This window comes from Ailuropoda melanoleuca, chromosome 9 (assembly GCF_002007445.2).
Source record: "Ailuropoda melanoleuca isolate Jingjing chromosome 9, ASM200744v2, whole genome shotgun sequence".
Classification (NCBI taxonomy): Eukaryota; Metazoa; Chordata; class Mammalia; order Carnivora; family Ursidae; genus Ailuropoda; species Ailuropoda melanoleuca.
In genome coordinates, this window is record NC_048226.1 from 17,151,048 (window position 1) to 17,166,749 (window position 15,702).

General features: G+C 40.7%; 1 protein-coding gene across 3 annotated transcripts in view; it reads right to left on the reverse strand.

Annotated features, from left to right (window-relative positions):
* Positions 1-15,702, reverse strand: part of TTC23 (tetratricopeptide repeat domain 23) — a 90,045-nt gene that overhangs the window by 38,160 nt on the left and 36,183 nt on the right. For all 3 annotated transcript variants that reach the window (XM_034667926.1, XM_019803430.1, XM_034667927.1), the window contains exon 6: positions 11,783-11,960. In XM_034667926.1, coding sequence (XP_034523817.1) covers positions 11,783-11,960 — 178 coding nt within the window. The remainder of the gene's footprint in view (positions 1-11,782; positions 11,961-15,702) is intronic.

Sequence of the window (15,702 nt, forward strand, 5' to 3'; positions counted from 1 at the left end):
ACTGTGCCCGCACATTGTTGGGTCTGACCAGTTGTCGACTGAATCGACATTCTGGTCTACATCTGGCTTTTTGAAAATAATAATGCACTTTGGGCATCTTTCAAGTCAGAACACACACATCCATCTCATTGTTCTCAGCACTTCTATGGTGTTCCACCACATGGATGTGTCATCATTTCATCACCAGTCCCTGTTAATGGATTTTAAGAGTACGTCTAATTTCTAAAGGCTCGTTTTTGCCAGCGACACTGTTTCATTGCTCATACATCTCTCTCTCTTTTTTTTTTTAATTTTATTTATTTGATAGAGAGAGACTCAGCGAGAGAGGGAACACAAGCAGGGGGAGTGGGAGAGGGAGAAGCAGGCTTCCCAGCAAGCAGGGAGCCCGATGTGGGGCTCGATCCCAGGACCCCAGGATCATGACCTGAGCCGAAGGCAGACGCCTAACAACTGAGCCACCCAGGCGCCCCAGCTGCTCATACATCTTTGCACACGTGTACACATCTATCTGTTGGGTAGGTTTCTAGAAGTGAATCGGCTGGTAAAAGGGTCAGTGCATTATAAAATTGGAGAGGGGATATCAACTGTTTTCCCCCAAATTAGTGCCAATCCCCACTTTCCAGTAGTGTGTAAGGATGCCTGCTTTCTTGTACCCTTGCCATCACGGGGCATCCTCAAACTCTTATTTTGCTCACAGCAGGTGAAAATGGCCTCTCCTCAGTTAAAGTGCATTTCTTTAATAACAAATGATGTTGATAATTATTTTTGCATGGTTATTGGCTATTTGTAGTTCCTCTTCTGTAAACTGACCGTTCCTGCCTTTCGTCTACATTTCTATTGTGTTGTCTTTTTCATCTAGATTTTTAAAAAATATCTATTTATTTATTTAGGAGAAAGAGAGAGCATGAGTGGGGAAGGGGCAGAGGGAGAGGGAGAGAGAATCTCAAGCAGATTCCCCGCTGAGTGCTCAGGACCCTGAGATCATGACCTGAGCTGAAACCAGGAGTTGGACACTTAACCGACTGAGCCACCCAGGCGCCCCTCGCCTAGCTTTTTAAAGAATTCTTCCTATATCTCCTCCCTTTGATATTTATTTTTTGACATTGGGATATTTTGTCACAGATAAGTTTTTTGTTCTTATGTCATCAAATTCATCAATCTTTCTTTTTTTTCTTTCTTGCCTCCCTGTCTCTCAATCTATCCCCATATGTACATATGCAGAGGAAAGATACTACAAGTATCACCACTGGCTACTTCTGGGAAGGGAGGCCTGGGATGACATGTAAGTCACTTCTTTGTATTTTCCTGCATGGCTTGATTTTTTTTAACATAAAGAGAATTATCATTTTTATTTAAAAAATAGTAACTTGAAACAGTACGGCACCTGGGTGTATGTTATTCTTAGAAAATTTTTATAATGCACAGAATCATAATTGCATTCTGGATCTTTTCTAATTTTAAACAAGAAAAGGCTAGTATTGGGGCGCCTGGGTGGCTCAGCCATTAAGCGTCTGCCTTTGGCTCAGGTCATGATCCCAGGGTCCTGGGATCGAGCCCTGCATCGGTGCTCCCTACTCAGCGGGGAGTCTGCTTCTCCCTCTCCCACTCCCCAGCTTGGGTTCCCTCTCCTGCTGTGTCTCTCTCTGTCAAATAAATAAATAAATTCTTTTTTAAAAAAAGAAAAGGCTAGTATTTTCAGAGATTTGGGAAATTATAAATAGCGTGTTACAGCAAATACACAGCGATGAACCAGAACCAATCAGAGGCATTGCCATTTGCTGTATCCTCTGAAGCTGGTAGGAGCCCGGTGTGAGCACCTGTCACCCGTCCCCTGGGCTTGGCCGAGGTTCATAACCTGCCCAGAGGAAGCCGAGGCCGCATTTTCTGACCTCCAAGTTTCTGGTAGACTGACTGATAAGTTAGTTCGCGATACTTTGTGAATCCAACTGCCCCCAAATTTGGGAACTCCTGAGAGGCAGAGCTGCCCTAAAAACTGAAAAGAAGATAGGCAGTTCGACTGTCAGAGATATAAAAAAGCAGCCGAAGCTCGTGGGGCGTTAATTCGTCCCCCCCTTAACACACACACACCCACGCACAACCTCACAGAAATGAAATCCTGCGAGTTTTCTTTTGGATCGAGAACAAGGGTCTATTGCCAACATCCGCCACTAGTAGTTTCAGGAACAATCGTGCCCGCAGGCTGTCTCGAAGAGCCCTGCTGCAGGGGGACCGATGGGGCCCCGAGCAGCCTGGACACCGGCCCCTGGGACCGGTGCCTGCCCCGTGCGGTGGCTCCACGGGGCTTGGTATTTGTCTCCATTTGAATGGGTTAGTTCCTAAAATACTTTGGAACTTGTCGTCATTCTACAGAAAATAAAAGGTCTTTTCTCTCTGGGCGTTTCTCTCACTCCAAAGGAATGAAGAGCGGAAAAACCAGGGGGTGAAATAACAAAACCCCTTTTCTTTGCGGGGTACTTACTAAACGGCTTTCGGGGCGAGGGCCCCCATGGAGAGCCGCAGCCACACGGTACCTTTCTGTGTCTAAGGTAAAGCCTGAGAGAAAGAGGAGCCTGGATAAATGTTTAATAATTACTGCTGATAAATAAAAGGAGCTTACACTGGCAACATGCCTAATGGTTCACAAAGCACTTTCCATTTTGAACCTTTGAGCAGTTCTGTGAAATGGATAGGGCCTCTTGTAGGATTGGTTTTTTTGTTTTGTTCTGTTTTTTGTTTTTTGGGGAAGTTAAATGACTTGTATAATCAAACAGCTGACAAACAGAAGAATCTGGACTCCCACTCGGATTTTCTGACTGCACACCCAATGCCATTTCAGCTTCACAAAGCTATCTCTTCAATAATGGTTGGGAAGTATTTATTTAAACACTCTTTAATCTTTATTCAACTCAAGAATAAACAACAATAAAAGTCACCGATTAAACTTTACAAGTATTATAAAAATGAGTGAGTTACTCTATAACTCTAATACAGAGAAATCCCTCTACAAGCTTCAAAATCCAAATGTAGTGAAGGGAAATGCTGAAAATGTGAAAGCATGAAGAAAGCTTTTGCATGGCAAAAAAGCATTATGGATCTACAAAAAAATATATTAGAGCTAATAAACGAGTTCAGCAGGATTGCAGCATGCAAGATAAACCTATCATTTCTATTTCTACACACTAGCAATGAACAGCAGGGAAAGGAAATAAGAAAAAAAAAACCTTTTGTTTCTAAGAGCATCAAAAGAACAAGATACCTGGGAATAAATCTCCCAGAAGAAGTATAAAACTTATACTACAAAACACGGTTGAAAGAAACTAGGGAAAAACTAAATAAATAAAGATATCTTATGTTCATGTATTGAAAGCCTTAATATTATGAAGATGTCAATACTGACTCTGTGTTTTTTTTTTCCAAAAATTGATAAGCTTATCCTAAAATTCATATAAAAATGTAAGGAAGCCAGAATAGCCAAAACAATCTTAAAAAAGAGTGAAGAAGTTGGAGATGTCACACTTACGGCTTTCAAAACTTACCATAAAACTTGTACTTGAATGTTCATAGTACTATCCATAAACTTACTACGAAACAACATTGATTGAGCGTGTGGTGCTGGCATAAGGATAGACATACGGATCAATGGAATAGCATCAGAAGTCCAGAAGTAAACCCTTACATTTATGGTCAATTGATTTTGACACAGGTCCCAAGGTAATTCAGCAGTGAAAAGATAGCCCTTTTAATAAATCGCATTGGGACAACTGGATACTCACATGCGAAAGAACAAAGTTGGAGCCCTACTTTACAGCCTATAAAAAATTAATTCAAAATGGATCAAGTATTTAAATGCAAAAATTAAAACCATAAAATGCTTAGAAGGAAACAGATACAAGCCTTCATGAGCTTGGATTAGGCAAGGGTTTCTTAGACGTGAGGCTGAAAGCACAAGCAACAAAAGAAAAAAAGGATACGTTGGACTTCCCTGAAGCCAAAACCTCTTGTGCTTCCAAGGATGCGATCCAGAAAGTCCGAAGACAGCCCACAGCGGGGGAGAATATATTTATACATCATGTATCTGATAAGGGTCTAGGATCCAATATCCCGTATGAAGGACTCTTAGGAGCGAACAATAAAAAGACAAATAACCCTACTTAAAAAATGGGCAAAGGATTTGAATAGACATTTCTCCAAAGACGGACCCATGGCCACACGCATATACACAAAGGCAGAACACCATGAGCCACTGGAGGAATTCGAGTCAGAAGCCCAGTGGGACGCCACCCCACATTCACTAGGATGGCTGAAATAAAAAGGACAGATACTAACGCGTGTTGGTGAGGAGGTGAAGAAGGTAGGGCTCTCAGGCACTGCTGCTGGGAATATCGGACGCTGAGGCTGCTTTGGAAAATAGCTTGGCAGTTCCTCAAAAAGATAAGTATTGCGTTACCACACGACTCAGCAACTCCACTACCAGCTTTATACCCAAGAGACCCGAAAACATATATCCACGGGGACACTTGTACGTGAATGTCCCGAGCAGCATTATTTGTAATCTCCATGGGGTGGAAACAACCCAAGCATCCCTCAACTGATGACGAGATGAACAAATGTGGTCTATCTGTATGCCAGAATACTCTTCAGCCATAAAACAGAAATGACATAGAGGTGCCGGGGTGGCTCCGTCGGTTAGGCATCTGACTCTTGATTTCGGCTCAGGCCATGATCTCGGGGTCGTGGGATCGAGCCTGGCATCAGGCTCCACGCTCAGCAGGGAGTCTGCTTGAGATTCTCTCTCTCCCTTTCCCTCTGCCCCTCCCCCAGCTCACACGCGCTGTCTTTCTCTTTCAAATAAATAAATAAATAATTTTTTTTTAAAGGAATAGGGTACTAATACTTGCTAAGCATGGATGAACTTTGAAGGCAATATGCTAGATAAAAAAAGTCAGACGCGAAAGGGCATATATTATAGGATTCTATTTATATGAACTGTCTATAATAGCCAAACCCATAGAGGCAGAATGTAGATTGGTGGTTGCCAGGGGATGAGTGAGAGAAGAAATGGGAGAGTAACTCACACTGGGGGCAAGTTTCTTTTGAGGCGATGAAAATGTTCTGCAACCGGATGGTGGTAATGCTTACACCACTTTGTGAACGGGACCAAACTACTAAATTGTACACTTTAGAAGGGTGAACTTTTATATAAATTATCTCAAGAAAAACACCACAAACAAAATAAAATGCAAATGACAAACTGGGTGAAAATGTTTATGACATATGTCATGGATAAAGGGGCAATACGTGTAATACCCTTTTTAAAGATTTTGTTTATTTATTTGACAGAGCGAGAGCACAAGTAGGCAGAGCAGTAGACAGAGGGAGAGGGAAAAGCAGGCTTTCCGCTGAGCAAGCAGCCCTGTGGGACTCGATCCCAAGACCCTGGGATCATGACCTGAGCCGAAGGCAGACACTTAACCGACTGAACCACCCAGGCATCCCTGTAATGAGTTGTAACAGTTAGAAACTAGATAAAAATCCTATTAAAAAGTAGACAAATGATATGAAAAGAAAATTCACAAAAAATATATTAAGGAAACCACTGAACTTGTGAAAAGATAGGCAGTTCCATTGTGCAGATTAAAAACTATACTGAGATGTTAGTTCTCACCTCTCAGATAGGAACGAAATCAAAAGCTTGATGATATGCTCTTTGGGAAGAGGCTGTTGGGAAACAGCACGCTCCAACATTGCTGGTGGGAGTATAACCGGTAGAAGCCCCAGGAAAATCAGTATCCTGCAAAACTATCCACACAGGCTCCCTTTGGCGGAGCAATCCCACTTCTAAGAATTTACTCTGAAGATACAACTCCAATAATATAAAAATATATGTGTGTAAGATTACTCATTAGAACATTATCTGTAATTAAAAAATATTAGAACCTATCGAAATGCCCAAACAGAAAACGAATTGAGAAAAACACAGTATGTACATAAAATGGTTTATTATACCTTTGTACAGATGAATGAACTGCTATAAAGTGATTTCTAGAATATACTAAGTGAAAAAAGCAAACATACACACAACAAATAACTTGGTGGGAGGAGGGAGGGACATTCCTAACAGTAGAATGTCAACTGATAAATGTGGATGGAATGGCAGAATGGAAAATCATTCATCCACAACTATCACTGTAAAGAGTGGTTTGGGAAAGATTCATCAATGCATGCTAAACGTTGAGAAAATGTGCAAAGGAGTGGGATATTTACATGGTCTTAAAAGTGTCTCTCTACTGAATGCTTATTGGCTGCAAGGGGAATAATAGCTACTATATAGGAAGAATCACCATGATTGGGTGATAGATTTATTATTTTTTTATTTTTAAAGATTTTATTTATTTATTTGACAGAGAAAGAGCCAGCGAGAGAGGGAACACAAGCAGGGGGAGTAGTGGGAGAGGAAGAAGCAGGCTCCCAGCAGAGCAGGGAGCCCGACGTGGGGCTCAATCCCAGGACCCTGGGATCACGCCCTGAGCCAAAGGCAGACGCTTAATGACTGAGCCACCCAGGCGCCCCTGGGTGATAAATTTAATGTCACTAATGAAGGACAGGTGACATCACGTGCCTCCAGATGTACTACCCTAAGAAATACGATATCCTTTTGTAATATTCTAGCCGGGCATGCATTGTCCAAATCTAGTCACGAGAAAACATCAGACAAAGCCAAACTGAGGTACAGTCTAGAAAACGACTGGTCTGTATCTTCAAAAATGTCAATGTCCAAAGAGACAAAGACAAGCTGAGAAACTGTTCTAGACTAAAGACCAGAGGCATAATGACCAATGGTAACACATGATCCTGGACTGGATCTTGTATGGGAGGGAAAAAAAAGACTGCCATAAAGGACAGTATTGGGACAACTGACAAAATAGAAAATGGCCTCTACCAATGTCAACATTCCTGAATTTGATAACTGTATTGTGATTACCTCAGAGACTATCCTTGTTAAGTAATCAGGGATAGAAGGACATGGTATATTCAAATACTTTTAGATGATTAAAAAAATGTAAATAGTTACCGCTGGGCACATACATATATGCGTGCGTGTGTGTGTGCGTCTATATAAAAAGATAGGGAGAACGACTGTGGCAAAATACTTTAAGGTGGTGAATCTGGGGGGGGGGGCCCTGGGTGGCTCAGTTGGTTAAGCGGCCAACTCTTGATTTTGGCTCGGGTCACGGTCTCTGGGACGCAAGATCAAGCCTGGCTTCGGGCTCCAATATCAGGGGAGAGTCTGCTTGAGATTCTCTCCATCTCCCGCTACGCTCCCCTCCCCTGCTTTCTCTCTCAAATAAATGAATAAATCTTTAAAAAAAATGGTGAATCTGGGCCCTACAAACGAGAGGCACTACTTAACCCATCTTCCATTCACATAGCACCAAGGGCTCCTAGGAGTAATAAGGCCTGGAAGGTAATACACTGGAACGTAAAATCCCTTCGATGACCCCTGCTTCCAGAAATCCCAGTTTCTTTCTCTAAGCCAGTGTTTTCTAAACTATGGCCCAGGGAATACTAGGGTCTCGGAGATGTATTTGACCCTCCTCTTGATTCACGACCCAAACTGGTATTTTAAATGCACTGTAAAACCATGTGTTAGAGACATGTGTTTAGTTTGAACTTCATAGTTCCCAAATTTATTTAATCACAAGCATCTTTTCTAGGAAGACCTATGAATCCTCGTGAGATGTGTGAGATGCTAGTATTCTACGGAACACAGTTTGGGAAATGCTTCTCTAAACCAAATTCCAATCTTTGAAATGCATACTGTTGGGTCTTAAAAGCCACCTATCTTTCACTCCAGTGGATTTTCTTACAGGTAATGACCCTCCCCGGGAGACCCTGAGCATATTATTACTGGATGCCTTTCTCTGAACTTTAGAAACTGGTACAGCAAAGACTGCGCTGAGATTTTAAGGGCAGAACTGGATATCGTTAGGAAACATTTAGGAAAACCGGACTAAGGAAAAACTCTAAATTAAATTTGAGACTGTATTCTATAACATGGGAGTAAAATAGTGTCAAAGAGTTGGCAAGGTTGGTATGAAACCGGTTCAGTTAAGAACAAAGGCAAACCAGCTTCTGGTGGTGAGGTAAATCAAAATAACCCTTTCGCAGAATGTCATCTGAATCAAGGACTATAAAATATTCACATCTTTCCTCCTAGTGGTTTAATGTCTGAAAATTTATACTAGCAAATAATCAAAGAAAAAAACATTTTGTATAAGAATATTCAGAATTATGGATACTCACAAAACATGGCAAATCCACCGAGTGTTCCTGCACTCAGCAAACGGTCCCACCAGCCACACAGTGACCTTAGCCAGAAACCTGGCCCAACGCCAGACACCTCCGCCTCCTTCACTCCCCCAACTCCTACGCCCTCTGTTTCTACTCTCTATGCATCTCTCACTGTCCACGTTCTTTATCACCATGACAACACCTGAGTCCAGTTGTCATCATCCCCTACCCAGTCTGCTGCGGCCGTCTCCTGATACCTCCCTGATTAATTCTCTGCCATGTAGTCCATTCTCCATACTGCAGAGTGACCCTTCTAGATTGATAATCTCATGATGTCAGTCTCCCTGCTTGAAAACCTTTAACTGCCCGTAGGATGAAGCTCAAATTCCTTAGCATGACTTTCAACACCCTACTTGAATGATACCGATCTACCACCTTCACCACCCCCATGGCCCAGGCAGAGGGAACTTGGTTCGGTTCCCTGAAGTTGAGCTACGTCTCACCTTCAGACCTTTGCTCGTCCCTCTTCCTGGGCCGGCCTTCCTCACCTCTTAGTACTTTGTGAAACAGACCTATAAGTAACAACGCAGGAAACAAAAGATGTTGGTGAGGATGTGGAGAAAGGGAGCCCTCTTACTTTGTTGGTGGGAATGCAAGCTGGTGCAGCCACTCTGGAAAACAGTATGGGAATTCCTCAGAAAGTTAAAAATAGAGCTACCCTACAGCCCAGCAACTGCACTACTAGGTATTAATCCAAAGTATACAGACATAGTGATTCGAAGGGGCACCTGCACCCCAATGTTTATAGCAGCAATGTCCATAATAGCCGAACTACGGAAAGAGCCCAGATGTCCATCAACAAATGAATGGATAAAGATGTGGTATATATACAATGGAATATTACTCAGACATGAAAAAATTAAAATCTTGCCATTTGGAACGATATGGATGGAACTAGACGGTATTAGGCTAAGTGAAATAAGCCAATCGGAGAAAGACAAATACCATATGATTTCATTCATATGTAGAATTTAAGAAACAAAAACAAACTGAGGTTGATGGAGGGGAGGTCAGTGGAGGCATGGGGTAACTGGGTGATGGGCATTAAGGAGGGCATGTGATGTAATGAGCCCTGGGTGTTATACACAACTGATGAATCACTAAATTCTACCTCAGAAACTAATGATATGCTATATGTTAACTAAATTGAATTTAAATTAAAAAATTAAAAAAATAGGTACTTATGTTTATTACTTTTGCTTCCTCGCATCTCACTCACCATACAGTCTGGTTTCTGCCTCATCACTGCCTCACTGTTTCCCCTGACCAAGTCATGAAGAAAAGAAAAGGAAAAAGGAAAGGAAAGAGGGGAATTTTTAAAATCCTGTGTAGCACTATGTATCAGGCACTGTGCTAGGCACTTTATGAATATTCACTCATTTATTCTCCCAATAGCTCCGTGTCCTTCGCAACAGCAAAAGGCATCAAAAGACACAAGAGATACCACTTTCAGGTTTACTCATATTTTTCTGCCAAATTCTTCTCTGCTTTCTTTGCCAGGTTATCCTTCTGGACTTGACCAACGAGCAGTGAAGTTACTTAAGGCTGTGTCATGTCCTCTTCAAGTCCTCTTCAAGTCCTCTCAAGGCAACCACTGAGTATAAGTAGATGACTTCCTGACCTATTTTCTGAGCTCTAGTCCTGATGATCTAACTGACGTTTCCACCTGTGTAGGCATCTCAGACCTGCCACTGAAACCTGAGCTCACCATCTCTTCATCACCCACCAACACCTGCTCCCCAACCCCCGCTGTACCTGGTATAAACATGGCACAAAAACATCCGTGTAGTTGTTCAGACCAGAAACCCAGGAGTCATCGATTCCTCCCTATTCCCTCTTTTCCCCACACCCAGTCTATCTCCATCCCTCATCAATTCTGCCTCGTACATCTTTGTCAAACCCATCTGCTTCTCTTCATCCTTACTATCATCATCCTTCCCCAAGGTACCATCATCTTCAGCCTTCGTTACTCCAACAGTCTCCTAACTGGTCTCCCTACTTCCACTGCTGGCACATTTTCCCGGGTCCATTCTCTTATATACCACCAGAAAAATCTTTCTAAAAACTACTGGGTTTGAATCTGGGCTCTGCTATTTATTGGCATCAATGGTATTCCTGGGCATATCACTTAACCTTTCTAATTCTTGGCTTCCTTATCTATGATTTGGAAATAATAATATGTCACAGGGTGATAGTAATTAAGAGAGATAATCCAGATAGAGTGACAGAATAGGACATTCTAATAAACTAAGGGTGGGTGTATACATTGTCGGACAAATTTAGAAAGAAAGAGCAACATGGAATGCTTCGTTCCATGTCATTGCATCTCATTTGAAATAACAAGAATGAGTTCAGCCTATATTTTACAACTTTAACAGGGAAAAATTCGGATAAAACAATTAAAAATGTATATCCCATTCCCCCATTTCTGGTGATGGGTAGTAAGGAGGGCACGTATTGCATGGTGCACTGGGTGTTATACGCAACAAATGAATCATCGAACTTTACATAAAAAAAAATAAAAATTTTAAAATAAAAAAACAATTAAAAATATGCTTTTAGCAGATGATGAAATACAAAAGCATCGAACTCACAGCGATGGTTAGTATTACGTGTCATCTTGGTGAGGCCGTAGTGCCCAGCTTTTAGGTCAAACACTAGTCTAGATTTGCTGTGAATGCATTTTGTAGATGTGATTAACATTTACAATCAGACTTGGAGAAAAGGAGATTGCCCTCAGTGATGTAAGTGGGCCTTATCCACTCAGTTGAAGGCCTAAAGAGCAACAAGCTGAGGTTTCCTGGAGAAGAAGGAATTCTGTCTCAAGACTATAACATAGAGATCCTGCCTGAGTTTTCAGCCAGCCTGCCTACCCTATGGGATTTCAGACTTGTGTGCCCCTACAATTGTGTTAGCCAATTCCCTAAAATCAATCTCTCTCTCTGTTTCTGTATATATCCTATTGGTTCTGTTTCTCTGGAGAACCCAGACTGACACACTGGAATCCTATGCTGATAAAGTACATCAGCAGCTAATAAATGACAACTCCAAGTGGCTTCAGGTGAAGATTTTAGAGTATAGAAGAAAAGAACCCTAATCAGTTTGATAACAAAAGCTCTAAAGAGATAAACATGAAAAGATAAAGAACTTTAGAAAATGAGACTTGAATTATACCCCTAACATGAGAAAAGTCATCTTCAGGGAGTCTCGGGCTGCCTGAGGCCCATGCACCTGGTAACAGAAGACCCCATCCCACATTTGTCCACTCGGTCATCTATACGAAGATGTTCATTGAACATCGACTCCAGGCCAAGTGTTCTTATCCAGAGCGAATAACAAAGCCAGGCGTTCTTGGAGTTGCTATTCCACTTGTGTCTGTGAAAAGCACTGGGTCCAGAAGAGCTTTGGTGGCCAGTGTATTGCAGCTTACCTGCAGAAAATGCTTGATGGATGCGTCATGAAGTCCCAGAGCTTGCTCGACACCTGCTAATTCCTTCAATACTGGTACACACTCAAGACTGTTTTCACCTCTACTGATCTCAATATATTCTAAAGCCTCTTGGTAGCGGGGCAGCGCTTCTTGAGATTTCTTCTGACTTTGATACATCCTAAAAAAAATCAAAGAGATTATTTTTTAAATAATTAAATAGAAAACATATAGGTGGGAAAATACATAGGTCTTGTGGTTAGGATTTGGCTCTCTGACCCCTGTTGTCCAGGTTCACTTCCTCGCCAGCTAAGTTTTTGTTTCCTCTGAAGAGGCAGTGGGGCATGGTGATCAAGAGGATGGACTTCAGAATAATGAGGAAGTTTCGAATCCTGGCTCCACTAGCTACCAGATGTGTGAATTTCCAGTTGCTTCGCAGCTTTCTCATCTCTAAGTTAAGAATACTAACAGTGCCTACTTTTTGGGTTATGAAGATTAAATAAGCTAATTTTCATAAAAACACCTAGAACAGTCTCTAACACATAGTAAGTGCTACGTAGGTGTTGGTTTAAAAAACATAAAATACTTAGCAAACCATAATAGCAACCACAAAGGATGCCGAGAGGCTGATAACTGATCTGTTGAGAAATTATAGAAATTTCCCAGTACTGGTGAGGGTATAAAGCACTATCATGAACTATTAGAATATAATTTGAGCATAAACTTTTCTATATCAAAATTATTTACATACATAAGTACACACATATTTCTGCTAATGGCACTTTAGTAATTTATCTTAAAGAGATATTCTGGCAGGACAAGAAGATATGTACAAGAATGCTTACCTAAGCACTCTTTGTAATAGTGGAAAAGTACAAGGCACTTAAAATATACAAATAGGAGATCATCCAAGCAGATTACAATAAGGACATCTATACTATGGAATGCCACATAGCCATTAAAGTTAATGCTGATCTGGATTTACCAACAAAGAAGTATATAAAAGGCAGAATACAAAAATGCTTTGTATAATATCTCCTGCAGGTGAAAGTGTTATATCAAATCGGTATGCACACGGGCGTCAAGGGCAGTCTAAATGGCCAGTAAAATACGAGTAATACTTACCTTTAATGGACTGGTTGTGATTTTACTCTTCTTATTTACACTTTCTAAATTTCCCATATTTTCTTCTAAAAAATTATATTACTTTGACATCAGAAAAATGTTAATTTAAAAATTATGAGTTAAGGTGGCAGTGGAAAAAAATCCTTGTCGCTTTTTGATAAAACCCTGTCACATAAAAAAACATATCCCTATATTTTGTTCAGCAAACGTAACAGCAGACATTTAAAAACAATCTTCTCTAAAATATTTGTGAAGAAATAGAAACTTTTCCTTGCATGGAAAAACTTTATATATCAAATTCATCAGGAAAGGTACCCACCCTTTCTGTGTTACCTTTACCCTAGAATCTTTATTACAAAAAGATCTTATAATTCCCAACCTCCCATGGGGAAATGGAGACATAATATGAGAAAGTGACCAGGAAACCACAAAAAGAAAAAAAGGGGAGTTGTTTTCAACTCAGTCACTGGAAAATTTTCACAACTATTTTTGTTCTCTAATAAGTTTCAAAGGAATTGATTGAAAAAAGTAAAGGTGCTCTTTAGATCTGAGGTTCAGATGGTCCCAGTGAAATAAAATCCTGACTGGACAGCTTATGAACTGGGATACCTTCTCTAACTGGAAAGAGGTTTCACACACAGGAAGCGGTCAGGGATATGTTCCTGGACCAAACAGGGTCCAGGCTGTAGCCTGCAGCCACTCTTCACCTTGGAAAGGAAGAGATAAGCAGGTGGCCGAGTAATACCAGACTTGCCTTCTGACTCTTATTGAGCTTTGGATGTCATGAGTAATAATTAGCTTTGTAAGTATCATATTTTGCTTTTGAAGAGAAAATCCACCAGCATCTTGGGTGACAGAAAGAGGCTTTGAAGCATACGGCTGATAACAAATCATTCACAACTGAAAACAGAAGTCAGCAAACCGTGGCCTGTGCACCAAATCTGCTCCGTCTATTTTTGTAAATAAAGTTTTATTGGCACACAGCCTCACCCACTTGTTTACGCTTTGTATCTGGCTGCTTTTGCACCACAAGGGCAGAGTTGAGTAGTTGCAACAGACACCTACAAAGTCTGAAATATTTACTACCTGGGCCTTTACAGAAGAAGTCTGCTAACCTCTGGTCTAGAATCTAGAGAAAGCTACATACTTTCAAAATGACTTTAGATTTTTTTCCATCTAATTTGGCCTAGAGAACTCCAACAATGCCACAAATATGTGAGCAAAGGAAAAAAAAATCATCTTCTTCCGTTCTTGTGTTCATAAATGATGAAGCATGTGCCAAGGAAATAATAGGTCTTTTGTTTGCAAGGCCACTGTACAAATCATAGAAGGGTAATAAAGCAAATACAAATGCCAAGATGACTTCATTTGAGCAACAGCTTTAAAAGAAAGCAATATTCAAAGCTTAGTAATCAAGCTTATAAATGAAAAAAAAAACAATAACAAGACATAAGTTAATTCATATAACAACAATTGTTCCTTTCCCGAGATAGAGTATGAAAGAAAAGCATTTGAGAGTCTGTAATGGTGCAGAACAGGGACAACTTGTAGCCATTTACCTACTGTCTTAGCCCAAAACACAGCATGTAGCTTCAGGTTAACACACTTTTTCAGGTATTCAAAAGTCATCCATCAGATACCTGACCCTTGGAAACAATTTTATAAAAGAGGAACCCAGGACGAGAGGCAGGACCATCAGTTACAAGTACCGCAGCAGGAGCAGAAAACCCAAACTGTAGGGTTTTTTTGTTTTTAAGAGAGAGAGAGAGAGAACGCGTGCGCAACTAGCAGAAGGAGACGGAGAGCCCCGATGTGGGGCTCAATCTCACGATCTTGAGATCATGACCTGAGCTGAAATCAAGAGTTGGATGCTCAACCGACTGAGCCACCCAGATGCCCCCAAACTGTAGTTGGAGCATCCTTACAAACAAGACCACACAACCTTGGGCAAGAACATAACATCTCTGAAACTTGGTGTCCAATACAGTTGCTGCAGAACCAAGGAAGATGTCTGAAATGATCTGCAAACTGAGGCAAGTCATACAGGTTGGTGTTAAATGTCTCTACGTCATCATACCTTTTACCCCTTCCCCTCCCACCCCTAGTCTACAGCTTCGGGTTGTTCTTCTGTTGAAATGCGCCCCACTGTGGTTTCACACTCACCCGCATAAGATTTTGGAACATCCAAATATTAAGCAAAATCAGTCAAACTCATGAGCCTGAGGAAGGCATTTGCTTATCCAGCTGAGCTTTTAGAGAATTTGAAAATCATTTTTTATAAGAATAATACATATTCATCATTAAAATAAAAGATACAGAAAAATAAAAAAATATATATACAATTGCAACAAGCAAAGATAGCGCTGTACACCTTGATATATACACTTCCAGATGATTTTCCATGAATATTTTTATAAGGATCATAACGTTTTAGAACCTGTTTCTTTCACTTAATCCCATATCAAAATGTGGCAATGAATGCTTTAGCATCACTTTTAGTGGCTGAGTGCTGTCATAATCAGATTTAATGGACCACTCATCTTTAAAAATAGTATTAGTAAGCTTAAAAAATGGCTTGTGGAAAAGTTTTACCAATCATATTTCTGATGAGGGACTTGCATTCAGAATATAAAAAAACTCTTGCAACAAAATAAAAAGACAACCCAATTTAAAGATGTGTAAAGTTTCTAAACAGCCATTTCTCCAAAGATACACAAATAGTCAATAAGCACACAAGAAGATGTTCATTACCATTAATCATCAAGGAGATGCATATCGAAACTACAGTGAGACACTAC